The 18,771-nt window shown below is 43.1% G+C and overlaps 1 protein-coding gene across 1 annotated transcript in view; it reads left to right on the top strand.

Annotated features, from left to right (window-relative positions):
* Nucleotides 1-808: 808 nt before the first annotated feature.
* The window catches only part of SORD (sorbitol dehydrogenase), a 33,905-nt gene continuing 15,942 nt past the window's right edge, over nucleotides 809-18,771 (top strand). The window contains exons 1-3 of the mRNA XM_023735102.1: nucleotides 809-829; nucleotides 4,862-4,895; nucleotides 7,081-7,245. Of these exons, the coding sequence (XP_023590870.1) occupies nucleotides 809-829; nucleotides 4,862-4,895; nucleotides 7,081-7,245 (220 nt within the window). The remainder of the gene's footprint in view (nucleotides 830-4,861; nucleotides 4,896-7,080; nucleotides 7,246-18,771) is intronic.

Raw genomic sequence — 18,771 nt, forward strand, 5'->3', positions numbered from 1 at the left:
TCTGTATGCTCAAGGAGAGGGAATAGTAACTCCAATATTATTTCCTAAATCAGTGGTAATGTTTGTAATTTTGAGTTAGGAGGAAATTGTTACAAAAATATAAGTATATATATGTGTATATATATGTATACACAGACGCACGGAGTCCTGGTGGTGCATGAAGCCCTGGTTAAGCACTCGGCTGCTAACTGAAAGGTTGGTTCTCTGTGCGCGAAAGATGTGCCAGTCGGCTTCCTTAAAGGTTAAATATTACAGCCTTGGAGACCCTATAGGGCGGTTCTACTCAGACCTGTGGAGTCGCTGTGAGCCGGAATCACTTGACAGCAAAAAGTTTGGTTTCTTTTTGTTTATTCATCCTGTATGGAGTCAATGCTTTCTGCCAGGGAAGCTCAAAGGAGAGGAAGAGGTCATCGTCCCAGCCTGATGAGGGCTGACAAGGCTTCTTGCAGGAGGTGATTGCCTTCACTTCCTGCTCATGATTCCCAAGTCTCAATCCCTGATCCACACCTGGGCACCAGTCCCAGGAATATAACCACCGGTTAGACATCACCAGACACCTCAATCCCAGCATATCCAAACCTAAGCCTCCCTGAGTTCTCACAGGAGGGCTAGCACTTTCTGCCCGGTTCCAGGGCCAGGAATTAGGAAGTCATCCCAGATGCCTCCCTCCCCCTCACGTCCTGCTTCTTGTGGGAGCTTGACGAAGGAGGGGATAGCCAGTGGAGAAGGGGAGTGCCAGGCACATGGCCCCCATGAGGTAAGCAGGCCCGGGGTGAGTTTGGGAATTGCAGGAGTCTTGTGAAGAGACATGACTGGAGGTGAGGTGGAGGTACCATGGCCAGTGAGGGGTTTAGGATTTCCCAAGCTACTGGGGCCTTGAAGCAGACGTGCATTTTAGAAAGACTGTTGTTAGCAGAGCAGAGGCTAGATGGAGCCTGGAGAGCCTGGGCTGGGAGACTGGCTCCATGGACCTGGGGAGAGGGTCTGAGCCTTCCACTTTAACCCTGAGTTTGCCAGTACCAGTGCAGCTGGAATAAAGCCTCTTATGACAGAATTGCCAGCTGGGAAACCTTTCCTCACATCCTGCTCCCTGAGCGCAGGAGGCAGCTGGCCAGCAGGCTTACGGAGACCTGGTAGGTGGGGAAGGCGGACTATGAGGACCTCGGGGGGGTGGGGGTGGGGAGTGGCCCAGCCCCCTTCACACCCTGCCTGATGTCCTTGCTGTAAGGCAGGGGCTGCTTTTAAACTCCCAGAACTGGCAGAATCAAGCCCAGAAGCACTGCTACAGTCCTGCTTTACCTTCTTCCAAATTCCAGCCTTTGAAGGAGCAGAAATGGAGATGCAACTTTTCCCAAAAATAATTTTAAACACTTTGCCCTTTTCAAAAGGACAAGGTTTTTCAGAGCTAATTACAGAAAGAAAGAAAAAAAGACCTTTGATTTTTTCCTTTGAGTCGAGCACTCTTTTATGGCTGTCTTTATTACACAGAGGATGAAATTAGGGCCCAAAGAGGTTATGAAACTGTCAGCATGCGATCACACGGCTGGTGAGGGGAGCCCGGGTTGGCACATGGACGGGTGATTCCAGAGACTGAGTCATGTACCTCTCTACTGCTCAGGTTGACGAAGGAGGGGAAAGGCATCCTCCCCTTTGCTGCTGTCAAGGCACGGAGTGATAAGAGGGTGAACTCTGCTGAGGTGGAAGTAGAGGAAAGGGGGCCAGTTAGGATCTCTTCAGGAAATACATATTTAGGCTAGTTTGAGAAAATACATTTAGGAAAGGCAAGATAATGTTTAGGGTGAGAGAGGCACCTGAGATGATTCCCACGTTCCCACAGAGAGTTCTTCCTAAGGTACTTCCGTGACTTACGGGGAGGAGAGCTGGAGGGAATAGAAGGGAGAGTACGTGTATGATGTGTTTCTGACTTCAAGTGAAAAATGCTGGAAAATGGACATTACCTGCAATAAAGAACAGCTACTCGACTTGTCTTTAACCCCTTGTTACTATCGTTCACAGAAAGACAGGAAATCCTGTTCAGAAAATCTTGAGTATGTCTGAGATTACAAAACCTTTAGGAATGAAGAAAGAGAATGTGGGGATAAAAGTGAAAATTCAGGATCGCAGAGGAACTGAGAAACTTTAATAGATGAGAAATGGGGTAAATGAAAGACTATTACCACCAAAATCTGAGACAGAAAAGATTAAGTAAATGGGATCGTAGCCAATGTCAGACCAAGGAACCACAAGTGAAAAGTGAGGTTTTTTAGTAATCGTGTCATGATAACATTCTAAAACACTGTGGGCACCACAGCGGTGCTTAGGACAGTATTTATAAACTTACAGACTCATCTCAACATGTCCTCAGGTGGCATGTCCACTGCAGAGTTGGTTGCAGGAGTTGGGCCTGAGTTGTAAGGGTGATTCAAGTCAGCAAGAATGAGAACGGAAAAGGAATGTTGGTGTCCATGGAGAGGTATTTGATTTATTGTCTCCATAAATCATTTTCTGTGACTTAGGAAAAACTAGACCGTTGGCACAGTACCCTCTAGTGTTTGGGAGAGTCACTGCACCTTTGTTTGCATGATAAGGGCAAATCTGTTAACCTGAGCAAATATTTACAGTAGTCATCTGTAGTGACCTGGAGCCTACTTGGCTGTGACTAACTGTTGCTTTGAATTTTACCACATCTCCTCCCCCAGGTCGAATGCTCTAGCCTGGCCTGGTTGGAGGCAAGGCTACAAGAAGTATGCTGTGGCGTTGTCTCCCCGTGCGTGGGCAGTTGCCTACTAGCATCTTCAGCAGCGAAGGCAGGATGCTATTCCATGTTTGAAGTAAAGGCCTTAGTCCTTGGCTTCAAATTAACCCGCACTTTGAAATCTCGCCCAAAAGAAACATAACTTTACATAGCAGTCCCTGATGTTGTATAATGTCAGATATGGGGCCAGCGACTAACTTGTTTGAGAAAGGTTTTGGTGACAGCTAGCTACTTTGAGGTGGCCATTTCTGGATGGATTGATTCCCTCCCTGGTTCACCCACTCTCTGGCAGTGTGACCTTGTCTACGTTATTTAACTTCCCATCCTCGGGCTTCTCATCGGCAGGCTGGGGGGTGGTGAGAAACACGTGCCATGATGTGTGTAAAGCCCCAGCCAGCGTCTGGCACACATTTTATATCTCGTCTGCCTCTTCTTGGCTGCCTTCAAAATATTAGTAAATTTGAAGACTTGGACTTGGCCACTCAGTGCGCTTCCTCCTTGTCACCAGGAATTGCCAGTTGTTGGCAGTGGGAAAAAGGCTTAGCAAATGAAGAACTGTGAACACTAGAATAGCTCAGATTGCTTTTTTTATTATGGTGATAAAATACAGATATCATGAAATTTGCCATTTTAACCATTTTTAAGTATATGATTCAGTGTCATTAATACATTCACCATGTTGTACCATCATTACCACTATCTTTTTTCCAGAACTTTTTGATCACCCCAAACAGAAACTCTGTACCCATTAAGCTCCTTACTTCCCCCTCCCCCCAGCCCCGGATATCATCTATTAGATTGCTTTTTTGACTTGAGAGAATGGCCAAAATGCAGGTCCTGTGCATTCCCGACGGGCTTCAGTTTGTGTGCTGATGTAAAGGGAGAAGGACGACCAGCTCGGATACTTTCTCCAGCCTGTCCAGAGAGAAAAGCCTTCACATGTGCCTTCCAGGAGCACCTTCATCCTTTTCCTGTAGGAGGTTGCCAGACCAAACAAATCTGTCTCTAAGAATGCGTATTTTGCCAGGAGGGAAGGATCTGATGTGGAAGGCAAATCTAGAGACCCAGGAGCAACCCAAACATCCTTCCTGCTTGGTCATTGAGTAATACAGGGAGGACAGGTGCAGAGTGAGTGAGTGAGGCCTGGGGCTACACGTAGCATGTTTTTTTGTTAGTCCCAGGCCGGCTGCACTGGTAGGTGGGAAGAGGTTAGCAATTACTGTCAACAGTTCCTGGTCCTGAAGGATTGGGGCTGCTGGCTTGTGAGGCAGTTGGCATTTTTCCAGAGAGGTTATCAGCTTCAGAACTTTATCCCAGTTCGTGACATCAACATGACTCAGTCCTGTGTATATTGTTGAGTATGTTGTGCATTACATTATCTGGGTCATTTGGTTTGTTATTCTGAAGAGTTTTCAACAGCTAGACAGGCATTTCCAGCACAACATTCACTATCCTGCCATTCAGTGAACCTTCAGGCATTGCCTTGATCACCTAGTGCTGCTATAACAGAAATGCCACAAGTGGATGGCCTTAACGAAAGGAAATTTATTTCCTCACAGTAAAGTAGGCTAAAAGTCCAAACTCAGGGTGTCAGCTCCAGGGGAAGGCTTTCTCTCTCCGTTGGCCTTCTCATCAATGTTCCCCAGGACTAGGAGCTTCTACGTGCAGGGACCCTGGGTCCAAAGGATGCGCTCCCCTCCTGGCACTGCTTTCTTGATGGTATGAGGTCCCCCTGTCTCTCTACTCCTCTCTTTTATATTTCAAGAGATTGCCTCAGGACACAATCCAGTCTTGTAGACTGAGTCCTGCCTTGCTAACACAACTGCCACCCATCCTCCCTCCTTAACATCACAGAGGCAGGATTTACAACATATAGGAAAATCACACAATACCAGGAATCATGTCCCAGCCAAATTGATACACACATTTTTGGGGGCACGTAATTTAATCCATGATAGGCATTTACCTAGCAGTAGTATGATCTGAGCCTGTGTTAATTCTAAGAAGAAATATTTGAATGAAACTCTAATTTAAAAAAATTGAAAATGCTCGTGATATAAAGTATTATGCATGCTAAATGATTTTTTTCTGCCTTGTTTCCTTTAGGAAAACTACCCTATCCCTGAACCAGGCCCAAATGGTAGGTCCTTGGGAAACTCCACTGGTATTTTATTGACTTCTGTTTTTTACCTTGGAGACACACATACATTGCTTCCTCATCCCTGTTTTCCTACTGTTCATTACCTTTGCCTCCAGTAGAAGCTCTGCTTTTGTTTACCTGAGAACCCAGTCTATCATCCACAGCATGACTGGTAGTAGGTTTAGCTTGGCTGCTACATGAAATAGTGAGAGAACCAAAAAAGTTACCATATCAGACTGCCGACTTGTCCCAAGGAGTTTTTGACATAAAAAGTTCTTCAGTCTATGGACCAAAGGCAAAATTATTCCTCTTTCGACCTAATAACCTTAATCTATCCACCATAAACTGCTATTTAGGTTGCCAAATCATGTCCTTTCTGCGTACTTTGGAAAGGAGCGAGTGTCCAGATTTTAATCTTTTCATTAGAAAAGGGAACATCATGCCACTTCTGTCTCCACCCCCAGGAAGACCAGTTAAGGAAGGGAGGGCCTTCTGTCTGGGGGGATAGGAGGGGCTGCCACTCTGCCCTAATCCACCAAGCTCAGAAAGTGGGGGAGCACACTGGGCAGGGTTCCCCACACCTTTGCTCCACTCCTTCTCGGTATTTAACTGGTGGAGTCTGCAGGCCAAGATGACATGTACATTTCCTGGGTGGTGTCTGGTTCTGGGAGGCTACACCGCCCTGTTGCCAGGGGCTGCTGAGCAGATCCCTGCTAACATTTTCCAATCCCTCCCATCCCTGGAGTCCCACGGCTTCATAATCTGCAGGACCCTGAAAGGAGGCTGGGGGCAAGGGACAGAGTGTCTGTAGAGAGCTCATCCTCCCCATGACACACCCAGCCACTCAGCTCTCACCCCAAGACTGCAGGCGGGAGACATCAGAATGAAGGTAGCTTTCCTGGTACCTGCAGAGCTTTGCTACTCAAAGGTCATCCAGGCCATTAGGTTATTGATTTATAGTGGTAAGACTACAGACAATAGCTGTTTTTATCAGTGCTTAGCAAGTAATATATATTTAGGGTTTAAGAGTTTTCATCCAAATAACTTGTTCAGAAAAGTGAGAGAGGCACCTCCCTGGGTTCTGAAAAGTTAGGGGGCCAAACAAGGGCTAACTTGGATTTAAAGGATCCTGGGATGGCTTCTCTCTGAAACAGCTTTCTGTTTTCACTTTCTTGTGCTGCCCAGGAATTGGAAGGGGGTAAAATGGGAGATTACAGTGGTAGTTCTTGCAAGTCGGATCTAATCTCTTATTACTACAAATTGGTCATTTCAAGAGAGGAAACCCTGAGGTGATTTTCCTAACTCAATACACTTCCCCTTATCCAAGACATCTACACAACAAAAGAAACAATGCTGACTCTTTGTACATAAAATAAAAAATCGTCAGTCATGGAAATAAACCAACACTTTCCCCTACCTTTCCTCTCAGAATTCACCCTGTCATTTCTTACTCTGTTTACCAAATCCAAGGACGAAGAAGGTTCTACAGGGCCACGTGGTTTGTGGATGGCACGTGGTTTGTGGCGAGGCGAGTGTGTGAGGCATCTGAATGCATAAGAGGGCTTTTGAGAAAAGCAGCACTTTTTCTCAGGGAGATAGCTGTAACATGGCCATCAAAGTCATGTTGAGCCTGTAATCCTTTAGTACTTATTTCAGTGAAGGGGCTCAAGAACATTATTATTGTAAACTTGGAAAACTGACAACAACACTACCACCAAATCTCAGCTTTTATCACATCCATGAAGGGGAGATGTCAGTTGAAACCGCTGGCCGGTTTAAATTAAAGCTTCACCTTTTGAGAAAACAACAGATGTGAGGAACTCAGCCTGATAGCTTACAAAGTGTTGCCAAGCTGAGATTCTGCCAGACTCTTCAGTGAATAGATAAGAAGCAGGCACTTAGCCTATTAATTGTCTGCAAACCAGTGTGTTCTCTTAAGGTGGATAGATTTCTTCCTACTAAGAATATCTTGTTTATGCAGATAGTTAATTTGCTCTGCAGAAGCTTTTTTGCCTAGTGAGACTTAACTGCCGTTTGGCATGTTTTCCTCTGGTCTAAATTTCACATTGGGCCTTGGAAACCCAGCCCTTGCCTCTGTCTAGAGAGAAATGGCCGGAACATCTCAGAGTGCCAGAGGGGTCAGTCCCTCCCTCAGTTGTTTTCTTCTCCTCCCTTCTCTTCTCAGAGGTGCTGCTAAAGATGCATTCAGTTGGCATCTGCGGCTCCGACGTCCACTACTGGCAGCACGGTCGAATTGGGGATTTCGTTGTGAAAAAGCCAATGGTGCTGGGACACGAAGCTTCGGGAACAGTCGTCAAAGTGGGACCGTTGGTAAAGCACCTGAAACCAGGTCAGCAAACTTCCTCAGCTAACCAACTTATTTATTCATTCCACATAAATATTTGTGCATGCTTTCTCTAAGCCAGGCCCTCTGCTAAGTACTGAGGATACAGCTGTGAACAAGACAGTCTTAACTCCTGCATGCATGGATCTGACCTTCCATGGGGTAACACAGACCTGAGACAGACAATGACTCAGTCACAATTATTTTAAGGGCAGAGGAGGTGTGTTTACTGGGTGCTATTGGTGTGTTTGACCCAGATGCCTGGCTTAACTGAGGAAGGAGGAATTAATCCAACACCTGAAGTCAAATAAGAAATAAGCCAGGTGAAGGGCTGGGGCAAGTGTTCCAGGCACAGGAATACTCCCACAAGCCGCCTCTATATGCTAAGAACCAGGACCTTGGATACAGCCTTTGATTTTTTATTGTATGGCTGGGAAACCACCAATATTTTTCCTACATTTACTTAAACATTAATCCGGAGGGAGGAATTCTCAGCTGTAGCAGTCTCTCTCTTGTTCGCTGACACAGTGAATTAAAGCCGAGCTGTCTGGGCATAGCTAGCTGTTGGCATTAACCTTCCTTTGCTGCTGAGGCCACTGCACAGCCTGGAGGTGATGTCACATAGTTTAGGGGATAGTGGGGAGTTGGCATGAGGGGTCAATCTGTGTTTGTTGTAGGGTTTCCTGAGCCCAGCTCTGAAGGATTGACCAGCTCTGAAGATGCTAGACGTATACATCCCTTAGGAATGTTTATCCATTAGGACCTCCATTCATCATTAGTGGAAACTGAGAAAGCCCCTGTGACTTTGCAGGGTTATCCCAAAGTGGAAAGTTCATAGCTTCCAAAAGCCACTGGTGATTAGTTCTTGCCAGTGGGATGAGGCCTGAACCAGGAGTGGGTGTCTCTAAATTTCAGTTATAACAGGTGCTTAGTCAGTGTCTATAGTGAGTCTAGCCTTGTACCAGGTGCTTTGAGTGATATAAAAAAAAAAAGAAATGTGATCCCTGGATGCCTAGAACTGGCTGGGGAGACCAAACATAAAGACATAAATACCAGCAATTAGAGAACACGTGTGGGTGCAATCAGGTATGGGAAAGAATAGGCTCTAGGAGTTCAAAGAAAAGACATTTGTTGTGGGCAAGGTTGTTCATGGAGAAGATAGGTCTTTGAGCTGGACATTTAAGAAGAAGAAGAAGAAAAAGAGTGTTACTATTTATTGATTTACTGTTTGCTAATCTCCATGTTAAACACATATATTATTATTTTATTTCATTCTTGAAACAACCATGAGATAGGCACTATTATCATCCCCATTGACAGATGAAAAAATTGAAGCTTGGTGGTTGCCCAGGGTCGCACAGCTAGTAAATCTCAGAGCTGGGATGCCCATCCTGGTCTTTCTGACTCCAGAACAAGTTCTCAGACCACCGGCCTGCCCAGCACCTTGCAGCTTGGGAACGGTGTTATATTTGAATTGGTGAAGAGGTCAGAAGCTAATGTTCAAGTCAAGAGGAACGAGATACTCTGAATTGTACGCACAAAAAATGTTGAATTTGCAAATGTTGTGTTATCTATATTTTTACAACAGTTAAAACACATATATAAAAAAGGAACAAGATAAGTAATATTACAGAGGTAGAAGTAAGATATCTGGGCTGCAATGAGTCTGCACTGCTTGGAGCAGAGGTTCTGTGTTGGAGAGTTGGTGGGGATGATAAGAATGCATAATCTGTGTAAAAGTCCCTCTGTTAAAAAACACTGCAACTATGAATTCTTACACATATCATTATAATGTAATAATAATTAGAAGATAAAACCAAATAAGATAAAACTCCACCTGATTATGGAGAAATGATCTTGAATGCCAGGTTGAAGAATTCATCCTTAATGGCAGAAGTACAATTTGCCGAAAGTTCACTGGAGAGAGAAAAGTAGAGGGGGAGCTGCAGGAGATAGAAGGAAGAGACACGTATAGGTAGAGGAGCATGTTTTAGTGGTCATAGAGATTTCTGTGGGTACTTTTAACACAGAGACTTTTTGAAAAATAGCTTACAATGTCTCTACTGAGTAAAGGCCAAACCTTTCACGGGTTCTTACTGGTGCTCCTGACGTGCCCATCAGGATGAGAAGGACCTAACCCCATTAGTACCGAGGACAGCAAACAGTAAACCCTCCACCTATAACAGTGTGACCACCTGAGCTCCTGTGTCCTCATCTATAAAGTAGGGATAATACCACCTTCTTGGATTGTCATGAGGAGTAAGTGAGATTTTGTCATGCGTCTTGTCTAGTGCCTGCCACACATTAGGTGCTTGATGAATGGCCAGTCACGATACTGCTATCATTAGTAAAGTCTCGTACTCAGTAGATTTAAGCACTTCTTTCTAATGGAGACTGTTTATCAGGCTTTTTCTGAGCAGCCAGCCACTGTGACTGAGAGATCTGAGGGTCTTTCTCTAGGCTTGTACAACAGGATGTCTTGCCTCGATAACGTTCAGCCTCTAGGGGTCTCCCGCTTTGTTCCTGGCTGTCAGAAGGGGAGGTTTCTGCTCCTTGCTTTGGAGTTGACTGCCTTGGCTCAGGCAGTAGGGCCTGCCCGGGTTTTTAGGCTGGTATCTGATTAGTTGGTATGAGTCATTCCTAAGTTCAGGTGGTTTTAATTCCAGTCGTAACTTTGTTTAGCATGCAGCAACATCTGTGATATTAAAGCCTGTTCCAGCAAGTCTGCTCTGTTTTTCAAACATGGAAGCCATCTGCTTTTCCACGGGTATAACTAGAGTTCTCCTCTGCAGGGATGGGTACCGGCCTGAAGATGAACGATTTGAACCATCCCAAAGCCAAAGACTAAGAGCCTCTGGATAACCACTTGGTCTTCTAGGTAGTAGTGACACTTGTATCCTGTCTTAGTTATCTAGTGCTGCTATAACAGAAATACAGCTTCTGCTTCCTGGTTCCTTGGAGATCTCCATGTGTCTTGGCATCTGTCTTACCTAATCTTGCTTAATCTCTTTTATATCGCAAGAGATTGACTCAAGACACACCTACATTAATCCTGCATCATTAACTAACAAAGACAGCCCATTCCCAAATGGAATTATAACCACAGGCATAGAGGTTAGGATTGTTCAACACATATTTTGGAGGACTGTAATTAAATCCATAATATTCTACTCTTAGGCCCCTAAAAATTATGTCTTTGCCACATATAAAACACACACTGACCCCATCACATCATCCCTAAAGTCTTCAGTCAACTCCAAGTCCAAAATCTCATCTTCTGAATCATCTAAATCAAATACGGGTAAGACTTTCGGTATATTCCATCCTTGGGCAAAATTCTTCTTCATCTGTGAACCTGTGAAATCTAGAATACAAATATCTGTTTCCAAAGTACAGTGGTGGAACAGGCACAGGTAGACATTTCCATTACCAATGGGAGAAATTGGAGGGAAAGAAGGCATAACAGGGACCAAGAAAGTCCAAATCCTAGCAGAACAAATTACATTAGCTCTCGAGGCTTGAAAATAATCCTCTGTTCTCTGAGACCATCTAGGTAATGGCCCTACCCTCCAGACTCTGGGTGTTGGCCATGCCCTCTGGACGCTGAGTGGAGGCCCCTCAGCCCTGGGCTTCAGCTCCACCTTACAGGCCCTCTGGGATGGCAACTCATCCTTTGGCTTTAGGTGGCCCCAATCTCCAGGTCCATCGGAGTGGTGACACCACTCCCTTGGCCCTGACAGGCCCCATTTTTTTGCCTCTTGGGCATGGCAGCCCCGACCTCACAGATTTGGGTGGTGGCCCCATTCCCCTGGCACATATTAACAGCAGCCCCATACTCTGGAACTGAATTGGCAAAGATTTGACTGTTTGAAACCTAGAAGGCTGTGGCCCCACCCTTTGAGACCTAGGAGACCGTGGCCTCAGCCTTTGAAACCAAGAAGGCTCTGCTTCGCATGCTCCTTCCAACAGTTCTGCTGATCTCCAAGCTGCGCCAGGGATGGTCCTTTTCGTTTCTTGGAGGACAACAGATGTAGCTCCTTTGGCCTGTTTCCTCCCTGTAGAATTTCAGGAGGCAAACAGCATTCTTTCCTTTCATTCCTTCTCTGTACCCTTCAGTCTAAGCTGATAGGTTTTTTTGCTGTGGCAGTTAGTTAGATCTGTCAGTCACAGGCTTAGTCTCTTTAACAAAAGACTGTGTAGCCACATCCTTGGTGAACATTCTAGGACAAGTGTCCTTAGTTTGTACAACGGAATTTTCCAAATCTTTAAGTTCTGTTTTCATTTTGCAGAGTTCATTTCAAGTCCATCTCTTTCCTCTCACATTTTACTGTAAGTGACAAGGAGAAACCACATGGCCCTTTTAAGATCTTGCTTACAAATATCATCAGCCTGATATCCAAGTTCATAACTTACAAATTCGACCCTCCACCAAAGGTTTGAAAATAATTCTGACAAGTTCTTTGCCATTGCATAAAAAGCATCACCCTTCGTCCATTGTCCAATCACATTTTCATTGTTTTAAAGCCTCACCAGAAGGACATTTAACGTCCACATTTCTAGTAACATTCTGTTACTGGTGCCATATGTATTCTCTAAGACTTTCTCTATAGCTCTCCTCCCTTCCTTCTGAACCATCACCAGAATTGCCTTTGACCAGGGATGGATTACCCAACAAGCAAGGTACACACAGGCTTAATTGTGTTTACTTGCTAATCTGTAGTGCAGAGCTTAGATTTGGTGAAACCTAGGTGAAGCTGTGCACTAGAGTAGTAAGTAAGCACAATTAAGCCCATGCGTAACTTGCTTACTGTCAGCCAGTGCATACACTGCTTACTGGTTAATCCACCCCTGCCTTTGATGTCCACAGTTTTCCAGCAGTCTCTTCAAGGCAGTCTAGGCTTTTACTATTAGGCACCTTAAAACTCTTTCAGCCTCTACCCATTACCCAATTCCAAAACCGCTTCCACATTTTAGGTATCTGTTAGAGCAGCACCCTACTCTTCCAATACCAAATTCTGTCATAGATATCTATTGCTGCTGTAACAGAAATAACACAAGTGGATGGCTTTAACAAACAGAAATTTATTTTTCTCACAGTTTAGGAGGCTAGAAGTCTGAATTCAGAGCACCAGCTCTAGGGAAAATCTTTCTCTGTCGGCTCTGGAGGAAGGTCCTTGTCTCTTCAGCTTCTACTTCCTGGTTGCTTGGAGATAGCCATGTGTTTTAACATCTATCTTACCCCATCTCTGCCTCTCTCGCTTACTTGTTTATTATCTTTATACCTCAAAAGAGATTGACTCAAGATATACCCTACACTAATCCTGCCTCAGAGCCCTGGTGGCACAGTGGTTAAGAGCTACAGCGAGCTGTGGCTGCTAATCAAAAAGGTTGGCAGTTTGAATCCACCAGCTGCTCCTTGGAAACCCTATGGGGCAGTTCTACTCTGTCTTATAGGGTCACTATGAGTCAGAATTTACTCGACGGCAACAGGTTTAGTTTAGTTTAGTTTTTTTGTCAATCCTGCCTCATTAGCATAACAAAGACATCCCATTCCCAAATGGGATTATAACCACAGGCATAGAGGTTAGGATTTACAATACATATTTTGGGAGGACATAATTCAGTCCATAACATGTCCCATGGTTTCTTTCCCCTCAGTTCACTAATTTTATTTTTAGCAATCAAATGTATCTAGGAAGCAGGTGAAAACAAATAAACATACAATCGATAAATAAAGAAAATAATACTGTAATGTCTCAGAGACAACAGACAGTATCAAAACATACAAAAAAGCAGGACAGCATGTCTCCAGCAAGTTACCAAAATAAAGAATCAGGTAACCTTCTGTTAGAAGAAAAGGCAGTGAAACTACCTAATATGGAATTTAAAAGACTAATATTTAGGGCTCTACAAGAGATTAGGAAAGAGATCAAGGAAAACACAGACAAAACCAAGGAAAAAATAGACAAAATCATGGGAAACATAGCCAAAATCAAGGAAAACACAGGCAAAGCCATAGAAGAATTCGGGAAAATAATCCAAGAGCAAAACATCAACGTAAATAAACAATTAGAAATCGTGCAGAAACAGCAACTAGAAATCCAAAAGATAAACAACAAAATTTCCAAAATGGACAACTCAATGGAAGGTTTTAGAAGCAAATTTGAAGCAATGGAAGACAGAGTCACCAAGAATTAAGACAAATTCATGGACGCCACTTTGTTTGAGAAAAATCAGAGAAAAGAATGAAGAAAACCTAAGAGTTATGTGGGACACAATCAAGAGCAAAAATTTGTAGGTGATCAGAGTTCCTCATCAGGGGGAGAAAATGGAAAACACAGAGAAGATTGTCGAAGATTTGCTGGCAGAAAAGTTCCCAAATATGAAAGATGAAAAGCTGACCATCCAAGAAGCTTAATGAACCCTATGTAGGACAGAACTGAAAAGAAAGTCACTGAGACATATCATAATCTCACTTGCTAAAACCAAAGACAAAGAATCCTGAGAGCAGCTCGAAAAACAAAAAGTCACTTAAAAAGGGGAAACAATAAGACTGAGCTGTAATTACTTGGCAGAAACTATGCAGGCAAGAAGGCAATGGGATGACATATATAAGACATCGAAAGAAAAAACCTACCAACTAAGAATAATATATCCTGCAAAACTCTCTCTCAAATACAATGGTGAAATTGGGACATTTTCAGATAAACAGAAATTAAAGGAATTCATAAAAACCAAACCAAACCTACAAGAAATATTAAAAGGAGTCCTTTGGTTAGAGAACGAACAAAGCAACCCTCAATAAAATAGAACAAAGCATTCTTTCTAATCATGGTGCCATAAAAGTAGAAATCAGTAACAGGAAGAGCAAGGGAAAAAAAAATCAAATACATGGAAACTGAATAACACATTGCTTAAAAACAGCTAGATAACAGAAGAAATCAAAGAGGGAATCAGAAAATTCCTAGAATCAAATGAGAATGAAAACACATACCAGAAACCTTTGGGACACAGTAAAGACAGTGCTCAGAGGTCAATTTATAGCAATAAACACACACATCAAAAAATAAGAACAGGCTAAAATAAAAACATTAGCCCTACAACTTGAACAAATAGAAAGAGAACAGCAAAAGAAGACCACAGACACTAGAAGAAAGGAAATAATAAAGATTAGAGCAGAAATAAATGAAATAGAAAACAGAAAAACAATAGAAAGACTCAACAAAACCAAAAATTGGTTCCTTGAAAAGATCAACAAAATCTACAAACCATTGGCCAAACTGACAAAAGAAAAAGCAGGAGAGGAAGCAAATAACCTAAATAATAAATTAAATGGGGGACATTACAAACCCAACTGAAATAAAAAGGATCGTAACAGAATACTATGAAAAATTGTACTCCAACAAATTTGAGAACCTAGCAGAACTGAACAAATTTCTAGAAACACATTGCGTACTTAAACTAACATAAGCTGAGATAGAAAATATGAACAGACCTATAACAAGAGAAGAGATTGAAGAGGTAATAATAAAAAAAAATCACCCTTCGAAAGAAAGTCCTGGCCCAGACAGCTCCACTGGAGAATGCTAGCAAACGTTCAGAGAAGAGCTCACACCAGTACTACTCAAACTATTTCAGAGGATGGAAAAAGAAGGAATACTGCCAAATTCATTTTATGAAGCCAGCATAACTGTAAAAATGGTGTGGGGGCAATGTCTGATCTCCCCTAACTTAACAAAGGGGAAGGAGAATCAAGATCAACAGCCCAGTGCTGATTCCTATGAAGCTGAGGTCAGACATGCCTCCTCTGTCCTCCATCTTTATCAATTCTGACACCAGCTGTCCCTCCTGTGGCACTCTGTACTTCTCTGCTGAGTTCCATAATTCACTACAATGGCCATGGAGACAATACTCATGATTATGAGGTTTATTAGGGAAGTAACAGACTACAATTCAGGTTCAGGAACTCTCAGGCTACAGTTCTTCCATCAGGACAGCCTCTTCCCAGCCATGCTCATAGGCACGCCTCTCCCTGGCCCTTGACCCCTGCCCAAAGACACTCAGCTTTTGTGGGCCAGGAAGCCAACTGCGCTGTCTCCTGCTGGTCCCTCCTGCCATCCCACCTGTCGCAGTTTCTCTGCCAGCGCTTCTCACTGTCTTCAGTGTTACAGCACTCGTCTCCTGGGTCCAGGAGTTTCTCAGTGCGAGGGATCCCTGGTCCAAAGGACATGCTGTTTCTTCTTCCTCGGTGGTGGTTGGTATGCTCTTTCCTGCCTCTGGGGTAGCTCATTTCAAGCCCAGCAGGATGGCAAAACTGACCAATCACTTTGCTGGACCACAATTACCCTATCACACAGTCCTGCCTGATCACTTGGGTGGGAGTTACAAGACTGTGGCTAGAAAGGTCACACAAAAGTGATCCATTGTACTGCAATAACCCTGATACCAAAGCCAGGCAAAGACACCAAAAAAAATTGCACACCAGTATCTCTCATGAATGTAGATGTAAAAATTCTCAACAAAATTCTAGCCCATAATATTCAATGGGTTTAATATTAAGCATCGTATCAAAAAACAAAACACCTTGACCAAGTGGAATTCATACTAGGTATGCAAAGATGGTTCAACATTAGAAGATCAATCAGTGTGATCCACCACATAAATAGAACAAAAGAAAAGAATCACATGATCATTGCAGTCAATGCAGAAAAGACATATGATAAAGTCCAACACCCATTCCTGAAAAAAAAAATAAAATAGGAAAAACATACCATTCTCATGGATAAGAAGACTCAACATTGTGAAAATGTCAATTCTATCTGAAGCAATCTACAGATATAATGCAATCTCAATCCAAATACCAACAGCATTCTTTTACGAGATAGAAAAACTAATCACCAATTTTATATGGAAAGGAAAGAGGCCCTGTATAAGCAAAGTATTATTAAACAAAAAGGACAAAGTAGGAAGCCTCACACTACCTAATCTCAGAACCTGCTATACAGCCACAGTAGTCAAAACAGCCTGGTACTGGTACAATGGGACACACAGACCAATAGAACAGAATGGAGAACCCAGACATACATAAATCCATCCACCTGTGGTCAGCTGATCTTTGACAAAGGACCAAAGTCCATTAAATGGAGAAAAGACAGTCTTTTTAACAAATGGTGCTGGCAAAACAGGATGTCCATCTGTATAAAAAAAAGAAACAGGACCCATACCTAACACCGTACACAAAAACTAACTCAAAATGTATTGAAGACCAAAATGTAAAACCTAAAACAATAAAATTTATGGAAGAAAACACAGGGACAAAGCTAGAGACCCTAATTTATGGCATAAATAGACTGTCAAGTGTAACTAAAAATGCACAAACAGCAGAAGATAAACCAGATAACTGTGACCTCCTAAAAATTAAATACCTATGCTCATCAAGAAACTTCTCCAAGAGTAAAAAGAGAACCTACAGAACTAGGAAAGAAAATTTGGCAATGACATATCTGGCAAGGGTCTAATCTCTAAAATCTATAGAAAACTTCAACACCTCAACATCAAAAAGACAAACAATCCAGTTAAAAAATGGGCAAAGGATATGAACAGACATTTCACCAAAGAAGACATTCAGGTGGCTAACAGACACATGAGGCGATGCTCATGATCATTAGCCATTAGAGAAATGCAAATCAAAACTACAATGAGATACCATCTCATCCTGACATTACTGGCACTAATCAAAAAAAGAAAATAACTAGTGTTGGAGAGGTTGCAGGGAGATTGGAACTCTTATACACTGCTGGTGGGAATGCAAAATGGTACAACCACTATGGAAAACGATATAGCGCCTCCTTAAAAAGCTAGAAATAGAAAAACCATATGATCCAGCAATCCCACTCCTAGGAATATTAAAAAATAAAAAATAAAACAAAACATTGCCATCAAGTCGATTCTGCTCATAGCGACCCTATAGGACAGAGTAGAACTACCCCATAGAGTTTCCAAGGAGCATCTGGTGGATTCAAACTGCCAACCTTTTGGTTAAGCCGAGCTCTTAACCACTGCACCACCAGGACTCCCCTAGGAATATATCCTAGAGAAATAAGAGCTGTTACACGAATAGACATATATATATCCGTGTTGATTGCAGCATTATTCACAATAGCAAAAAGAAGGAAACAACCTAAATGCCCATCAACAGATGAATGGATAAACAAATTATGATACATACACACAATGGAATCCTACTCAACAATAAAGACCAATGATGAATCCTCAAAATACCTCACAACATGGATGTATCTGGAGGATATTATGCTGAGTGGAATAAGTCAGCCACCAAAGGACAAATATTGTATGAGACCACTATTATTAAAACCCAAGAAAAAGTTTACATGCAGAAAAAAAACAATCTTTGATGGTTATGCGGGAGGGGAGGGGTGGGGAAGGGAAATCACTAACTAGATGGTAGACAAATGTTACGTTTGGTAAAAGGAAAGACAACATACAATATGGGGGAAGTCAGCACAGCTTGACCAAGGCAGAGTCGTAGACTCTTCCTAGACACATCCAAACACCTTGAGGGACTGAGTTACTGGGACTGAGGGTGGGGGGCCATTGTCTCGGGGCACATCTAGGTCAATTGGCATAACAGTTCATAAAGAAAATTTTCTACATCCTACTTTGGTGAGTTGTGTCTGGGGTCTTAAAAGCTTGCAAGCAGACGTATAGGGTACCTGTCTTGGTCTCATCCCATCCAGAGCAAAGGAGAATGAAGAAAACCAAAGACATAGGGAAAATACTAGTCCAAAGGACTAATGGACCACATGAGCCATAGCCTCTACCAGCCTGAGCCCAGAAGAACTAGATCGTGCCTGGCTACCACCACGACCACTGTTGACAGGGGTCACAATAGACGGTCCCGGACAGAGCGGGAGAAAAATGTAGAACAAAATTCAAATTCACCAAGAAAAGACCAGACTTACTGGTCTGAAGAGACAGGAGGAACCCCCAAGACTATGGCCACTGGATACCCTGCTAACTCAGAACTGAAGCCACTCCCAGGGTCCACCTTTCAGCCAAAGATCAGACAGCCATATAAAACTATAACAATAACATGAAGAGCGTGCTTCTTAGTTCCATCAAGTATACGAGATCAAATGGGCAAAGCAAAGGCAAGAAGGCAGGAAGGGACAGGAAAACTGGACAAATGATGTGGGGAAGCCAGGGTGGAAAGGGAAATGGGGAGCGTGCTGACACAATGTGGGGATTGCAACCAATGGCACAAAACAATTTGTGTGTAAATTTTTATTTTATTTTTTCCCGTACAAAAATTTATACATACATTATTATGTGACTCTAATTGCTCTCCCCATACTGTGACAGCACACTCCTCCTTTGCACCCCTGATTCCCCATGTCCATTTAGCCAGCTCCTAACCGTCTGCCTTCCCATCTCACCTCCAGACAGAAGCTGCCCATTTAGTCTCTTGTATCTACTTGAGCTGAGAGGCACACTCCTCACGAGTTTGTCACT

The sequence above is a fragment of the Trichechus manatus genome, unplaced genomic scaffold (assembly GCF_000243295.1).
Source record: "Trichechus manatus latirostris isolate Lorelei unplaced genomic scaffold, TriManLat1.0 scaffold00076, whole genome shotgun sequence".
Taxonomy (NCBI): Eukaryota; Metazoa; Chordata; class Mammalia; order Sirenia; family Trichechidae; genus Trichechus; species Trichechus manatus.